This window comes from Petaurus breviceps, unplaced genomic scaffold (assembly GCF_028583685.1).
Source record: "Petaurus breviceps papuanus isolate PSGF00001 unplaced genomic scaffold, PetGlider_PUasm1.0 171, whole genome shotgun sequence".
Lineage (NCBI taxonomy): Eukaryota > Metazoa > Chordata > Mammalia > Diprotodontia > Petauridae > Petaurus > Petaurus breviceps.
Genome location: NW_027185754.1, coordinates 17946651 through 17964487, shown reverse-complemented (window position 1 = coordinate 17964487; position 17837 = coordinate 17946651). Strand labels below are relative to the sequence as shown.

Here is a 17837-nt window from a genome sequence, read left to right as displayed (position 1 = left end):
ACCACATTAGTTAAATAAGCTCCCACCACCACCACTATAAACAAGCAGTCAGCCATGCTTAGTCAAGCATAGTACTCTAGATATGAATGAAGCTATTATGATCCCTGCCCCCATGTAATCCTTTCAAAGGGATATTTAACTATAGACATCACTCTTCCTCTCCTCTTCTGCACTGGGAAGTGGGGGGAATAGATAAGAGTAGTAACCTTGTCCTCCATAGAGACAAAAAGAGCCAAAGCTCATAGCAGACTAGAAAAATAAATTCATAAAGTATGCTATTGTTGCTTTTTATTACTTATTGTGCTAATAGTTTGGGAAGGGGAAGTTGGGAGCAACGTATGGCCCAGTCTTGGCCTTGAGAAGAAGGGCTGGGCCTACTCAGTACCTACTCAGTGAGGAGACTTGGGGAGACTGCTTGTGGAAGTGCCCAATAATAAAGAACGTAGGGGCCTGGCTCTCCACTTCAGAGAATTTACCAGTATTCAGTGTCTGTTTCCCAGCAGAAGAAAAAGTCTTTTGGTCAGCTGCTGAGCCAGAACTGCAAGTACACACAAAAGGCCATAATGGAGAAATTCACTTCTTTTCCTTCCTGCTGATCAAAAGGAGTAAGGAAGGCCCTCTCAAGCTCCAAATAGCCAGTGGAGGGGAGTTCTTCTCCTACCCCACCCCCAAGCCAAGCAATGAACACATGGCCTCCTAGGAGAGTCTGGGTCTGAGACAGGACAATCACCTGTTTGTATCTCCTTTCTCTTGGTATAGGGCCTTGTGAAACTTCAAGACTTCAGAGGAACAGAGGTTCACTCCCAGTCTGTACTGGAGTTTGCTAGGAGGCAGGCTCCACAGCAGTCTGGAGTGAGTTGCTTGGCCCAGCCCAGGAGCAGATCACCAGACAGCCAAGACAATATCTTGCAATATCGAACTGACTTTTCAAGAGGTTTTACCACATTCAGAAGTGAACTTGGTAGAGTGAATGCTTTGTAAGACTGTCTTAAGCCTGAGCCTCCTTCCCCCAGAGACTAAGGTGGTATGGGGTAGAGTGGGAACCTAATTTGGTGAAGGGAGCATTTTTGTACTTCCCTTTGGGAAAGTGAACTATGTTAAGTGGTTATGAATATTGGGGAGAAAGCAAATGGTCAATATTGAAACCGCTAAACACTGGATCAAATAACAGAAGAAATATCAGTAAAAGATTCAATAATATAGCAGGTATAGGTACTGAAACATTTAATTGCAAAAGTCACCTTAAATGGAACTGGAATTAAAGAAATCTTAAAACTGGCTATTGATTGGGGAACACACATCAGTCTGACAGCATTAGATAAAACCCCATTGCTCCTCAAGGGTGCCCACAGAGCCCTGAAAGAGAGATGGAAACACCTGACCTGCTGCTACAAGTGGGGGCTGGGAGACTAAGTCCAAATTTGTACTACATCTGAAGCCTCATCTGGTATAAAAACAACTGAGCCTTTTGTAGCTGTGGGGATCCGCTGGAGTGGTGCTTTGTGGAGCTTTGGTTTTTGGATTCCCTAATTTTGGGAATCCACTAAAGAAAAATCATCATTTTTTTCTTTGTTGCTGTGGTCTGTAATTACACAGTCAATTTATTCTAGTGTATTTGCTTTAAAAGTCAGACCAGTTACTTTTAAGATGACTTCTGTAGTTATATGTTTAAGTACTGATACTTGCTATACTATTGGATCTTTTACAAATATTGATAATGAAGCTAATTTGAGATCCATGGATTTTCCATCCCTGAAATGCTCACATCTTGCTAACAAATGTTTACATTTTTTATTCAGCTTTTAAACAGCCCTGGACTGCTTGCTTAATTGTGAAATTTATAAGGTCCACTAAAACCAGCCCAAAGAGTAATTTCTCTGGAGAGCTTCACATTTAGTCGTTCAAGGCTTACTTGCTTTTTGTTGGGTGAATCTGGAGCTCCACTTGGATTGTCCTAGCAGTGACAGAGAACAGTTGGAGAATTTGGTGTGCCTTATGTAGAGATTTTGTCTGAGCCTCCAAATTAAGGTCTGGGGAAAGGGAAAGTGGCTTTTGAGAGCAAGGCTTAGTTCTAGGTCCTGACCTGGAATAGCACCATGTCCTGTCTGCATCTTCTTTCTAACTATACAGGGTCTTAAGAGACTTCAAAAGGTTGGAGAGCAGGGGTCAGTGATAAGAATCTATATCAGGGAGCAGCCCAGCCAGGAGGAATGACCACTTGACCAAAGCTATCACTGATCAACCCAGTAGCCAGATGCTATATCCTGCAATAAGGGAATTACTTATCCTGCAGCTATACCACATTTGGAAGTGAACTTGTTGGAGCCAATGCTTTGTAGCTGCAAATGCTTTAAGTTTGAAACTACTCTCCCCTCCAACATGGTGGTCAGGCAAGTGTGCCCCCAGTGCAAGGGAATGTCGGTACTTCTGTTCTTGCTATATCTTCTTAGTAAATACTCCTGTGTAAAAGCTAATTGATGCTAATAGGTTATCAGTGATATGACAAGTGAAAATAAATAGTCAGCACTAATCCTTGGGCCAATGATATAGAAGAGATACTAAATATAACCAGCAATCAATAGATACTGGGGAGCACACTGGAATGGGGGGTTCAAATGGGGGTTCTCTAATAAGAGAACATCTCACTGCCCTTCAGTGATACCCTGAGAACTCTGAGGGGAGATGTAGCCATCTGCCCTCTGGGAACTTGACTTACCAGTGTAAAGGAGAGATGAGATAATGCCACCCAGAGTCTATATATGGGCTTCATTTACCTAAGAAGTCTTATTTTGAGATGGTTTCTTCCTTGGTAACAGTCATCAATAAATGAATTTTTAATGTATGTATTTCAAGATCCACACCTGAATTACATATAGTTCATTAGCATGTTTGAATTTCAAGTTATACATTCCAAACGAAAAATCCTGACTCAGCAAAGAAGTTCATGTATTTAAATTCTGTACTGAGACAGAATACCTCTATATAAACAAATAATTGACATTAAAAGTAATGCAAGCAAAATTAATAAATATTTGTTGAATGTTCACTGTGTACAAAGCACTATACTAAGTTGAAAGGGACCAAAAAATAAGGTATTTTCTGTATCTTCAATTAACTGAAAGATGAGAAATTTTCAAATAAAGTTAAATAATTAAAAGCAAGTTATAACATCACATGATGAACTGACAGATATGTAATATGGATGCAAGAAGTATAGGGGGAAAAGGTCATTATTGCATAGGATTTTAGAATTTAGAACTAGAAGAAGCCTTTGAACAAGGGACTTCAAATTTGAAGTCTGTGAACTTTGATGGGGAAAAAAAAACTGCCCTAACCTGTAACTGAAATTTAGCAATTTCCTTCCATTATAAAGGCAGGCAACAAAGCATTATTTTGAGTAGAGGTCCATAGACTTCACCAGATTGCCAAAGAGACACAAAAAAAGTTACAAATCTCTGCTTTATAGATTATTTAGTCCAACAGAGATGGAACAAAAACCTAGCAAGGGTCTTATAGTCACTGGTACTGCATCATGGGGGGCAGTCCATTAGAATCAGCAATCTAGAGAAGGAATGTATCCCATCTAGTCCGTCCCCCGCATTTTAAAGATGAACAAAATAGAGGCCAGGGAGATGTCTTGACCAAGGTCACACACAGAGCAAGTGTTAGGGGTGGGATTTGAACACTGGTCCTTTGACTATTGAACCAGGACTTACCAGGTTAATAATTCACATCCTTAAGAATAGAATATCTAACTATATGATGTCTACCCTTTCTAACATTTTCTACCTGCTAAGGTAGATGCTCTAATATCTTATACAAGAAGTATAGTTTATATTTATTTTAGGATCCACAAAGCAAACGTGAGATTTGGAATCAGACCTTCTGAACCCAAATCTAATGCTCTTTTCACATGCTATTCTACTTATTTTGTCCTGCTATGAACATCAGCCATAACCGGAAAGGCTGCATTATAGATCTCGTTTCTAGTGCATCAATGCATTGTGCTTTGTAACCACATCTCTCTCTCTTTCTCTCTCTATATATATATATACACATATATATGTATATATAAATGTGAGTTATTATGCTATATTCATTTTTATTAAGTATCCTGACAACAAAATTCTGGTAAAACCCAAGAGCTATAATTTCCTCAAAGTTAATTATTAATATTGTTGCTTTATAAACCACTAAGCTCTGAAGATTACAGAGACTGTGTATGTCTGACTTTGTCTTTCTTGTTTTATAAAACAGTTGCATTTGAAATCTCAGAACTCTGCTCCTCCCTGCTGCCCCACCCCCTCCCCACTCCATCGCCAAGACGTGTCGATTTCACCTTTGCATCAACTCTCATATACACCCTCTTCTCTCCTCTGACACAGCCACCATACTGGCGCAGACCCTTATCACCTCATGCCTGACCTATTACAGTAGTCGGTTGGTCTGCCTGCCACAAATCTCTCTCCAATCTGGTCTGTCCTCCCTTCAACTGTCAAAGTGATCTTCCTATAAAGCACAAATATGAACATGTCACTCCCCTTCCCCTCCCCCCTGCCTCAACTCCATGTTCAAATGCTGGCCCACACAATAGGCTCTTAATAGATGTTTATTGACTGACTGATATTCTTTAAGCATTTCAGTTTATCCTTACTGAAAACAAACCCAAAGCCACAGAATTTTCTGTGATAAAATTATCAAAGGAACAAATGCTTCCTAGAACTTAACTTTAAATTAGCTGTATGACAGGTAGGGCTCTGTCTGTGCATTCCTCCTTCACAAGTATTTCCACCTGATACAGTCTCTTAACGGTTGCGGTCTGTATCTAAAACAGTTAATGTGCTTCAAACCACTGAATGACACTTCTCTATTATAGAAAAACGAAGCAATTTTTACAAATGTCTGAACAAATGATGTATAAAATGAAAGGATAATTTGTTTTTATAGCTTTCTGCCAAGCTCCATAGCAGACTGCCCAACCTGCAAACAATTTATTCTGTAAGAAATGTCACTAAATAATGACAAGGACTCACAGGTCAAACTGATTTACATTATATAATTTAAATGTCATTCCAAACAGACCTGATGGCATTTTGAACAAATAATCTCATTTATTTTTGAATCTCTAAGCTTCAACAAGTTAATTACTGTTGAACTAATGGGTAAACTGAGCATTATAATATAACATATGAACATTTGCTTTATCTACACTTCAAGAATTTATAGAATTATGCAAATCCCACAGAATGATTCATTAAAAATAAGAGGTGTAAAGGCATTTAAGATCTAAACTTAACCTGCTTCATATTTAAAACATGCTGTAATTCATTCTGCTCTGGTTACTGCTTAAGAAAATTTGGTGAATCTGTGTTAATACCCAATGAAAAATAGTTGCATCTATAAGTTTCATTAAAGAAAAGGAAGCACTGGTAAACAAATTCAATCACAGCCATGATGTTAAAAGATCCAACTTTCTAAGCCCATTTTTCTTAATTGCAGAGTATCAGAAGAAATTTTCAGAACAGAAAATGGATTCAATAAAGCAGGAAAAGAAATGATATGATATTGACAAGGGGTATAAACTAGGGAGTTCTATGGCAAACGTCTGTAATAAAAAAAAAACTTACTTTTATTTACACATAAAAGGAAAACTCTTTTAAAAAACCCAAATAAACACCTTATATTTTAGCTGAAACTGATATCCAGAAAGAAATCACAGGTTCTGGTTAGTTTAGTCTTGGCACAGAGAAGGATAGAAGAATCTTATGAATGAATGAGAAAGCATTTATTAAGACCTCACTATGTGCAGAGTGCTGTAGTAAACAACGGAGATATAAACACAAAAGCACAACTAGTTTCTCCCCTCCAGGACCCTTGCAGTCCTCTCTTTCTTGGTCACCTCATCAGCTCCAGTGGGTTTAATGATCATCTCTATGCTGATCGATACATCTAATCTCCTTCCTGAGCTTCAATTCCACATCACCAATTCCTACCATACATTTAAAACTGGACGTCCTAGAGACATCTCAAACTCACCATGTCTAAAACAAAACATGTGTTAGCTTTCCCTCTCTATGGGCCCCCTTCCAGACCCTTCCACTTCACAGTTGCCAAAGTTATTTTCCTTAAATTCAGATGTGGCCATGTCACCTCCCAACTCAAACTGCAGTGGCTTCTTATTGCCTTGAGGATAAAATACATACTTCGCTTTTAATGCCCTTCATAACCTGGTCCTGACTTTTTAGCCTCAATGGACACTGCTCCTTCCCACACTTTGTTACCTGGTTAAACTGGCCTTGTCTCTGTTCTTCACATACACCACTCTACCTCTCACCTTTGTGTCTCTGCACTGGCTGCCTCCCATACCTGGCTGGGAACCTCTGCTCTCTCACCTTTGCCTCACAAATCTCTTCCTTCAAGATGGAGCTCAAGCACCATTACCCATAGGAAACCTTTCATGATCCCCTCAACTGCCCTCCCTCTCAAACAGCCTACTATTTAACCACTTTGTATTTATCTTTATTCTCGTTGTACTTATTCTTTATCTCCTCATATATTTGTTATCTTCCTAGTTAGACTATAAACTCTTTAGGAGTAGGGATTGTTTCACTCTTTGTACTTGTGTCTCCAGTGGCTAGCATAGGATCTGGCGCATAGTAGGCACTTAATACTTTTTGATTAATGCATTTATTAATTCAATAAGTTTCTCAAGCATAATCATTAAGCACTAGAAAATTTCAGACATATAAACCTTTCAGAATGTCTCAGACATCCAATTTACTTTGTAAGGCTTCTTTTATGGAAACGAGGGTGGGAGGGGGGATGCAAAGCACTGGCTCTTAAAAATCTTCTTTAAAATCTAATTACTGATTATTAGTCCATAGGCACTCCGCCTCTGCCCCCTACCCTGAGCCAAATTTCTGACCTAAGGAAGCGATCAGTTTCCTTTTCACCATCTTAAAGATGAGCTCAATGACAAGAAGGAGGCTGACACATGTTACTTAACAATTTGCAAATGTCAGTTTGCCTCTGATTCTAAGAGGTAAGAAACTCTCTCCATCATGAAGGAAACATAGTCAAGGAGAAAATTTAAGAATAACTGGACTCCCTGAAAAAAATTATCCAAAAAAGTCTTGATACTATATTGCAAGAAATCATAATGAAAATTGTCCATATCTATTAGAACTAGAAGGTAAAGAAAAGGTAGAAAAAAAATTCACTGATCACCTCCTAGAAAGAATCTTGTAAAGAAAAATGTCAGGAATGACAGTCAAATTCTGTGCTCAGACATCAAGGGAAAAAAATATTGCGGTTATCCAGAAAGAAACACAATCAGAATCGTTGTGTTTGGTCCTTCTCAAAGAGGATCATGAAATCAGGAAGATGATGACGTGACTTGCAGATGAACTGGATTTAAGTGAGGGAGGATTGTGCAAAATCACCAGCCTCACTTTCTCCTCCAGAGTCATCTGGGTCCAGTGGCCAAATACAGATCAGGCCAACTGGAGATAGCCTGGAATGCAGTGGGAGACCTCGGTCTTTTTAATTTAAGGTCCTTCTTAGTTCTTACTCTGATTGAAGCAAAGCCCATTCAGTGAACAGGCCTCTTTAAGAAGTCAAGGGATAGCCCCTTTAATTAAAAAAAATGGAAAAAAAATCAAATTGGGAGGGTAAGACCCTCAGGGTTTCAGTTCAAAAGAGAAACTATTACTATTTACATTCACTAGGAACCTTTGGGGGCCCAAAAAAATAACCATTAAATGGTGCTTGGGTAGGGACCTATTGCTGGCCAATCAATGGGAGCCAGAGTGAACTGGGTTTAAGGCATGGTCTTTAAGACAAAAAAAATCTAGCCAGTAAACCCCAAGTTGTCAATGTAGGTTTCAGCCACCAAAATTTGCCTCTTTCGGGCAGAGTATCCTCAGGTAAGAGCATGAAACCCCATGTGGTTTCATGTGGAGAAAGGAGGGGAGGGGAGGAGAGAGAACAGAAAGGGAAAAGCTGAGTTGCCCAACTGGAACTGGCCACTGGGGTCTCCAGTGGGGCAGCTCGGACTATTCAAAGGTTGTGATCACTGTGGTGATGCCATAATTTGCAAGTGAATTGTATTTAAGTAAAGTAGGGCTGTGGAAAAAGTCCCTTCAGGATCACAGAAGACCTAGAAGTCTCTACTCTAAATAAGAGGAAATATTGGCATACTCTTCCATATTCCAAAAGGCAATGTAGATAGGCTCACAACCAAGAATAATTTATCCTATAAAACTGAGTGTCATTCTATATGGAGGAAATAAAAAACAACAGACCTTTAAGGGAGGAAGGAACCTCATTCCTCTCCAGGCTACACTTCATGTCTCCAAGGCCCAGCTCTTCATCCTGACACCTCTCTCCAGCATTGGAATTCACACACCGGTCCCACTCTTTGGCCCTTGTGGCCACTCCCACCGACTGGATGGCTCCTCCCAAACTCTGCTCCTTCCCCTGCTCCACCCTGTTCCCATTTAAGGAGGGCGTGCAGGCTCACATTCTTCCCAAGCTATACTCTCTCTGAATTTTATCTCCCATCCCTTCCCCTACTTTTAATCTATCTTTTATGTGCTGTCTTCCTATATTACAAAATCAGCTCCTTGAAGACAAGAAGTATATTTCTTTCTACTTGTGTCTCTATTCCCATCACTGAGTAAGTACTTAATATAAAGCTTACTGATACTGACTTACTTTCAAGCATTTTTGAGTAAAAGACTAGAGCTGAGTAAGAACTATGAAATACAAACACACATGTCCAAAGAAACCAAGAAAGGCTAATAATCTATCATGGGAAGAAAAAACAAATGCCCCTTCAGAACCTTAAGGTCTTCAAAGGGTTTTGAGGGAGCTAGATAAGAAAAGCAGAGGTCCAGGGGGAGGAAGGGGTGATTTCCAGTTCTGAAAACTTTTATGAGAAGAAAGAGAAAGAGAATGAGTCAATAAATATTAAGTGCCTACTCTTTCATTTCTCTATCTATATCCCCCAGTTCCTAGCACAATGCCTTAATAACTTTTTAATGAAACAGAATTTAAACAATACTCATAGAAAGTTTCAATGTCAACTCAACCTGACAACAATTAATTAAAAGCTTCTTGTGTGTAGGGGATACTGTGCTAGATGCTGAGACAGATAAAAATACATGGTCCCCAACCTCAGAGTTGATAATCAATCAACTCCCTAGTACAAGGATGCACATATACACAAAAATTATAATGCAAAACAGAGCAGAAACTGTAAGAGAGGCACAAAGTGATATGAAGGTTCATGGAAAAAGAGGTCACTTCTGACTGAAGGGGTGCATGAAATTTTTTAGACCCAACATTTTCTCTTGAACTTCTCATACTTGATACCACAGAAATAATGTTGCTAAGGAAAGAAATAAAGTCTACACACTAGTTGTGCTGCAGGTCATTTTTTCAGTTTTGAAAGCAAAAGAAATATTGCTATGGGCAAATTTTAAAAAAGAAAAGCAAAGCTCAAATTCAATTTTATCTGAATGTTGGACTAGTGCTAATTTGCTGATTTAAGCAAACACTGTATGTTTAAATAGACCCTGTTTTGGTTACATTCATCATCACTTAAGCTTATTTTACAAACATGCCTAGAAGCTATTTTTCTTCAGATTGTAATTTAGACTTGGGGAATTTTAAAAGAAAATTATCAAAGGGATTGTATCACCATGGGAGTAGTCATGTTTGTATTTTGCCAGACTCATCCAAAATATTCTAAAAGACTTAAACTAAGGGCATTGTGTAATAATGGTAACAAAGCAGAAGAGGAACCCAAGTCACAAAGACCAACACCCATGAAGTACAAACCTTAGTGAGAACCAGATTAGATGGTAGCTCTTTATGCTCAGATCATTCTTGACATTTTTCACAGACATTGTATTTTGAAAATCTCTGAATCTTTTCCAGTGGGGAAAGTATGAAAACAAAGGCTGCTGCAAGCACTTCTAGGCTGAGGTTGCCTGAGACAATCTGGGGCCCTGCCAGGATAAATTTTTAATGACTAAATAATTAATTCCTGAAAATGGGAGTTTTTAATGCAAATCCTGACAGCCTTTAAGTCTTCAGACCTACCAGGTGGTGGTGGTTGTATAGCATTAATCTTGAGCAGCATAATTTTAAGAACAGAAAATACCCATCCCACCTTCAGATGCATGTGTCATAAATTTCCAGTTGCCTATAGTTAATGCAAAAGTAATTAGCTTTTCTTTATATGAATAATATTCTTTCCCCACACACAATAAATACTGCAGGAAAAATTTACTCTGTAATTGTCTGCCATGATTTAAAATGAAATAAATAAATAAATAAAGACAAAGAACAGTTTAGCATTCTCAGCACTAGGAACATGTGAAAAATTATTCTCATTGCATCCAGTCAAATCCAGTCCAACATTGGGACCAAAGCCACATGTATATTTTATATATAAATCTATATAAAACTCCATCTATTGCACTCAAGAGACCTAAGCTATCAAACATTTACCATCTCTTAATACACAAGTGGTGCTAAATGGTACTGGTTAGTAAACATTAGTCATGAGAAAGTGTCAATATGGCTACTAAAATCCTAAGTGATGGAGACAACATGGCCAATGCTTTCAGAATATGTCACATAAGATTTGTAACATCTATTTACTTGTGAATAATTACACTGCTGCTTTTAGGTTATAAAGTAGGGAAATGTAGTATTATGGGGCATAAGAATGCTGCTCTGGGTAGAAAGTTTATTTTTGCTGGTAGGAGGCATGTTTTATCAACATAGCTCTGAAACACATGAACTTCATTTAGATGTGGAATACTGAATCCAGTAATAAACTGGAGGAAAAAATAAAAAACAATATAATGCTATAGTATAACACTCCAACTTCCAAGATAAAGGTCCCTTACTCTTTTTTTTTCCCATACGGTTAAGGTTGAATGTTATGACCAGATCAACTGAAATCTGGCTCAAAATGGTTGACTACTGAATTCTCTGTACAAAATCAAAATTATGTTGTTCACAAGCCAAGGAAACATTCATGTGTCTATACTGTTAGAAAATTAACATGGTAGTAAGAACTGAAAAAAAATAATGGTTATGGTATGTCTGATGCAGATTTTTACAATGCAAGGAGGCTGCATGATGCTGTAGGTCTAATAGCAAATGGAAAGAAAAATGGATTAGCATCAGTCACATTGTCTCAGTTCTGTCACTTATATGGCATTTATCCTTTTTGTTTCTCTATAAAGTGAACATCTTTCCATATGGAATTATTCTAGGAGAAAATAATGAAAGAATTAATTTTTAAATATAAAGATCTAAACAAAAAGTAATACAGCTTAGCATTTCCTCACAAATGAAAACAAAGAAATTCAGATGAGTATGAAAAGCATTGTATTGAAGTGAAAAACTTAAAAAAAAAACTCTTACTTAATCCAGTTCATCAGCTCCACTGTGTCTGGGTCATAGAATTCTCTCAACTCTGATAGCTCCGCCATCATTCCTGGCCAGAACTAAAATGAAAAATAAAATGTAACTCCCACAACTGTCATCAATATCAAGTGCACACTATGCTTTTTAGAAAGCTCAATTATTATCAGCAAAGTGAATATATATGTGCATAATACATATGTACACACACATAACACAGGCATATATTTGTATATATGTATGTATGTATTATGAAGTCAAACTTTTTTCAGACTTCTGAGTAGCAGATTAAAAAAAGGTTTCTCATATTTTTGGGGGGGAGAAGGTAGAGGATGCCTAATTAAGTATAGAAAATATCTAAGCTCTTAGCATACATATAATTGTTTTGTATATTATGCACCATGTACAACAATTTAAATAGTATTAATGTACTTTAACATCTTAGAAAACAATGACTATTTTTATATTGCTACTGAAACTGGCTGAATGTACAAGATTCTAAAAGAAATTAGAGGAAAAAATAGTACAACCAAATACAACTAGGCAATCAGCCCTAAAGGTCTAACTCAGAACATTAGATTTCAATTCTTCAATCAATTTTAGATTATTCAAGGTCTGAAATAGCCAATTAATTGATTATCTATATTCTTTGCCTCATTTGCCACAAAAATATTTTTTAGTTTACTATTACTGTTCATTCATCCGTCATCAAGTGAGGGAAAGGGGGAAACTAAAGGGAATGAAATTCAAGTCAGTTGCTAGCATCTCTGGTTAATGGTTTCTTGAGAAAGCACGTTAAAATTTCTGCCTACAATGAAGCCTTGGTATTATTTATGTATTTCAATGATTTACAGACATAATTTTTATGTCAATTATTCTTTCTTGGCAGGTGATGCAATTTAAAAAAATAAAACGAAACTTTGACCAACTCTGTCTTCATTTTATTTTTCAAAAGTTTTCCGTTTTTGTTTTCACACTAGTCATTTTCTGATATGCCCTCCTGCCATTGAAACCTCCTTTGTGACAGAGAAAAACAGTTAAACAAAACCAACTCACAGAGAATCCACTTTAGATAGTGTATTTCACACTCCAGTCTCCCACCTCTTTGAGAGGAAAGAGATAACATTAAAAATACAGAATGTCAATTAAGAACCCGAAAAAAGAGATCTCCAACTGTCTGTCTTTCCCTGAACCTCCACCAATGCATATTTTCAACAGCACTAAATAAACTTGTTTCCATCTTCATAAAAATGTAAATTAGTTTTTGACCCACTGTTTTTTAGAATAGTAATGGTCACTTCTTCTGCTAAGGCAGGTCACACATTGGAGACAGGATCCTCCCTAGATTCGAGGCTTGCTGCACTGATCTTTTATTTTTTCATTGGGATTTGTTTAGTAACTTTAAACTTAAAATAAAGTTTGGACTTGTCTGTAAAAAACAAACAAACATAGAATGTGCACAGGAGACATGCTATTCTATCACTCCAATTTTAGTATGTGTGCTGTTAGAAGCAAGAACCGGACTGAATTATTCTATAGCTTAAAAACCCTTTGCCACCTGCCAGTGAGATCCAGGGATTTAATGTGTATGTAAGAATCTGATATTACCATACTGGTTTGAATACAGGCTCTTAATACAGGATCTTTTAAAAAGACACAATAGGAAGGCATCATAGCAAATTAAAGGTAACCTGGGAAAGTGAAGACATTTAGAGTAGTAAATAAAGTACTAGGTTTTTTTTTGAGGTTAAGGAGGTAGGTCACTCTTTCTCCTCCCCTCAGTTTCAAACTTGGAAAATCCCACCTATTCCTGGGATCCATCAGACTCACCCTTCTTCCCTCCCTCACTTACATTTCTGCTCTGTGACAGTTCTGCTTTCCTCCTTGTTTTTGTAGCAGTTAGTAGTACCTATCTTCAAATGGGAAGTATAGCCTGTTTAAGCAGTGGGGCAGTGTACAAATCCTATAGGAAGGAAGTTTTCAGTGATGCTTACCTCCCTCATCTCCCCCTGCCCCAATTCCTAAGAGTCTTCTGTAGCACTGGAGACATAGGAGAGGGGAAGGGAGTTGAAGGGAGTTGAGATCCCTATCTCTAAAGGCAGGAATGCAAGAAATCACTAGCAGCATGCAAGTGGGAAGGATTTGCTTTCTTTCTCTGGTAGCACTAAGGGTAGGAATGGCTGGCAGGGAAGCTGTTGTTATTGCAGAAGCCAGGAAAATTTAAGCTGTGCCTATGATAGTAACAGCAGGATTCTGGGCCACATTCAAGTTTCATACAAACCAGACTTTGGGAGAAGTGCACAGCCTATATTAAGACGAATGCAGTATAATTAGTTTAGTCATTTCAAGTTGTATTGAGGAAAATGACCTCCTCCTGACCCCCTCCTCTTCCTTAAGAAAACTGAAGGACATTACAGAAGAAACTAATCAAGTCACAGAACATTCCATTCAGATGAAACCATTTTAAAAGCCCAAAACTAATGAAAAAAAGAAAATCAGCTTGAAAAGACATGAAGCATTTACAATGACTAAACTAAGTCAAAAGCAAGTAAAGTACCTTATTTAGGACTTTTAAAGTTTCTTGCAAAACTGTTAACTATTGGAGGGGACAAACAATTTGTGCAGTTTAGAAATCTCCTGGGTCAGGGTCATTCAATAATTTAAATCTCACTATTATGTTAGTGGACTGGTGAAGTAGCTGGCCAGACTGAAGACTTATTTTTTTTGATATAACATTTAAGGAATTGAAGTAGAATCAATGTTGTTCTATCTAGACTTTGAGGATTTTTATCATTTCTGACTATTAGTGGGCTAAAGATGGATGATAAAAAAAATACTCAGACTATTTAAGTAGAACTTTTGAAAAACACTTTTTTTTTTGCTAAATCGAAACCTAAAGTAAGTGTGAGCACAACTTTATGTCCTAAGACTTTGCTTTAGTTAAATTCAACACTGACTATTGGAAAACTCAACTATAAATATACAATTTCATGTAATTTCTGCTCTATATTGAGCTACTAAAAGTTATTTTGGAAGTGAAAGACCAGTTTTGATCTTTGATCTGCAAATTACAGTCAAGAGGTAAACACTTCTTTTGACTATTGACTAGTCTGACTTTATGGAAAATAAACCAAAAACAGAGTTAAGTCAAATCCCAAGTTAGAGGCTATGGCTAAATGGGTTAATGTCAGCAAAAAAAGAAAACTAGACTTACCTTATAGCAAAGATAGATGAGTATTAATACTGGCACTGAATATCTCATCATTTTCATCTACATGAAACAACCATCAATTAGTTTACAAACATTTTTAGCACTTTTTCTTTTAGGTGTTAACTTCAATTTATCTTCCATAAAATGGAAAAACAAATAACATAATCCATGATTGACAATCAGGAGAACTAATGACATCTATGGGTCCAATTCAAAGGGTTAGTCAAGGTATTTGTTGCTTCTATCATATTGCCACCTAGTGAATTTATAAGGAAGAACAAATCAAAGCTCTATTTGTAGACATATACCACCCAAACCTTTATTAAAAGTTTTCCTTATTATAAAATTCTAAATGATCTGCTTTTTAATTTAAATATTTAAATAGCTAGATATTTGATAGCCTTTGAAAAAAGTGATTTTTAAAAATACAGTATAAAGGAAATAGGTAAGATATGTAGCAATGAAATAAAAGTATAACACTGACCCTCTTTGGTGTGTAGAGATGGACCAGTTTTAAAAGTAACTCCCATATGTCACTGCTGCATAAGCCAAATGATGCAAACACACACATATGTGATGTCCAAAGATACTTCATTCTGTAAGATTAGAAATACACATACGTTGTCAGGTACTAAATGAATTTAAATAATTTCTGAAAATTAGGCACTTTTATAAAATATGAATCTGACAGCTTTCTTATGCTCTTAAATAATCATCAAAGAGTAAAAGCACAGAAACAATGAGATACTTTTCTGGCATAAGCTTTGTAAATTACTAAAAAAAAGTCATAAATGAGTGCTTTCTTTCATGACAAATTTGTCATAGGGATATCCATATACTCTACTAGGAGAGGGAAAATCAGTGGAGAAAATCATGAGTATTGTTATCATAAATGGAGTGAGGATCAGTTCCTAAATATGTAGCTAAAATTACATTGAAAAGTGGAAAAGTAGAAAAAAATAAAGGCACACAAATACCTCATGGTACTAAAAGCCAAACATCCAAACAAAATAGAGTGCATCAAGTTGTAGGCTGTTCCAGGCGTCAGCAAAATTGTGCATTTTCCCTTGTTATACATGGACTGCACATTAGTAGGATCACTGAATAAAATAACACACACAGACACAGTCAGAACTAGAGAACTGATTTTAGTTTAGCAAAATATTTTTGTAAGACTAGTATTAATATATATTTAGAAATCTATGAAATTCCCTGGACCCAAATTCACAAGGCAGGACTAATAAACCTAAGAGTTTCTGTTTAATTTGATAAAAGGCTACTTACACTATAAAAATATTAACAGTCAGTGCAGTGGCAAATACACACTTGATTTCCATTTTAGATCTTAATTTTAAAAAGTATGTAACATATTTTGCAAAGGTGTAGAATGTCTAGGAAATTCTGAGAGCAAAAGTAAAAGTACTTTTAAAAATCATCAGAGATGATATGTCAAATATTTTGGGAGTTCTCACTTTAAAAAAGAAACATTTTTAAATTTGGAAAGCAATTTATGTCCTTTAAGAAATAAATAGAATAATAGTGAGGGAGGGAGATTATTAAAAATTATTATATAAGACATTAAGATGAAAATAGGCATACGTTTGACTCAAGTTTCTCTAATATAAGATTTTTGTGAATGTATCACCTCTATAGAGTTAATTATGCCAATATAGATATTAAAATAATATTTTCCCTATAAATCTTTTCATCTCTTTCTAGCAAGAGAATTAAAAATATCTTTCAAGGTAGTTTTAAACATCCTAAAGTGATTTTCTTTTCCTTGAAATACTGCAAATAAAACTTTGACTTCAAAGTTGATAAGAGAAGATTATTTCTGATAGGTAGAAAGCATTGTCTTTCTTTTTTCTTGGAAGGAGCACTGGTACAGTGGGAAGAACCACAGCTTGAAAGTAAGAAGAATTGGGTTCAAATCCTAGGCTCTCTGCGGGTAAGTCACTTAACCTCTATGAGCCTCTGTTTCCTCATTTGCAAAATGAACTAACTAGACCACCTCTAAGGTCCCTTCCAGTCCTAAATCTACAATCCTGTAATGCTAATTCCTTAAATGTTCACATACTCTACAAGTCTTCAGATGATAGTCTTTATAGTTCTATAAGAATAATGCATGACTGAGGAATGGTTAAAAAATTGTGGTACACGAATGTTATGGAATAAGACTGTGATATAAGAAATGGTGTGTGTGATGAATATAGAGAGGCATGGAAAAGCTGCATGAATTGATGCAGACTGAAGTGAGCACAAAGAAATAGTATACACACATACTGTCTACAACGATGTAAATGGAAAGAACAACTACACACCAAAAAATCAAAAGTAAATTAACAAAATTATAAAGATCAAGAAGGACTAGAATAAAGAGATAGGAGAAGATACCCCCAACCTATCCCTTCATGGATATGGGGGGCCCACGAGGGTCACTGTACATGTTTTCAATGTATAGGTCAGTCGTGCCGACTTTCTGGTTCTCTGGGAAGGGGCGAGGAAGAATACTCAGAGTAAGTATGTGACATAAGAAGCAGAAAATAGAAATAAAAACTCTTTTTAAATAACACATGGTATGTTTTCTAGTTGTCTCTGGAACTACAAATATTTTGTAAATGTGACACAATGAAATTTATAGGTTAAAAAAAGCACCAAAAGTTAATGATACAATTTTTAAGTTCTTGGCTAGAAGTACTTTAAAATAATTTAGTTAACACATACTGGTCCCCTGCAATTTTTTTTTAATTTTCAGACTAATATAGCACTTTTCACTTGACGAAGTTCCCAGCTAGTAGCCAGAGATGTTTTAAAATGACATCAATGCTTACACAGTGAATCAGTTTCCAAACTGGAAGAAGTCCCAGTCTATAGGGCACGATTGGTACTTTTATGTAGTAATTTTGAGCCTGCTCTCTATGTTACCTTAAGTAGCTAGAAAAAAATTAGCTTTTCAGCCTAGTATTTAAAGGCCCTCTACACAATGACTCCAACCTATCTGTCCAGCCTACTTCTCCCTTTCATGCACTCTATTCTGACTAAAGTGGCGGATGAGCACAATTTCCCAAATGCAGCATTTCTGGTGTCAGTGCTTGGATTTCTTTCTTACTTCCACCTCTTTGAATTCTTAACTTCCTTCAAGCTCAGGTGTCATAACCACCTATTGTAATTTTTTCTTTAC

General features: G+C 36.6%; 1 protein-coding gene across 2 annotated transcripts in view; it reads right to left on the bottom strand.

The window, feature by feature from the left end:
• The window catches only part of DPY19L3 (dpy-19 like C-mannosyltransferase 3), an 85908-nt gene that overhangs the window by 17709 nt on the left and 50362 nt on the right, over window positions 1–17837 (bottom strand). For both annotated transcript variants that reach the window (XM_069082609.1, XM_069082610.1), the window contains 4 exons: window positions 15634–15756; window positions 15141–15252; window positions 14660–14716; window positions 11446–11528 (listed from right to left, as the gene is read on the bottom strand). In XM_069082609.1, the coding sequence (XP_068938710.1) occupies window positions 11446–11528; window positions 14660–14716; window positions 15141–15252; window positions 15634–15756 (375 nt within the window). The remainder of the gene's footprint in view (window positions 1–11445; window positions 11529–14659; window positions 14717–15140; window positions 15253–15633; window positions 15757–17837) is intronic.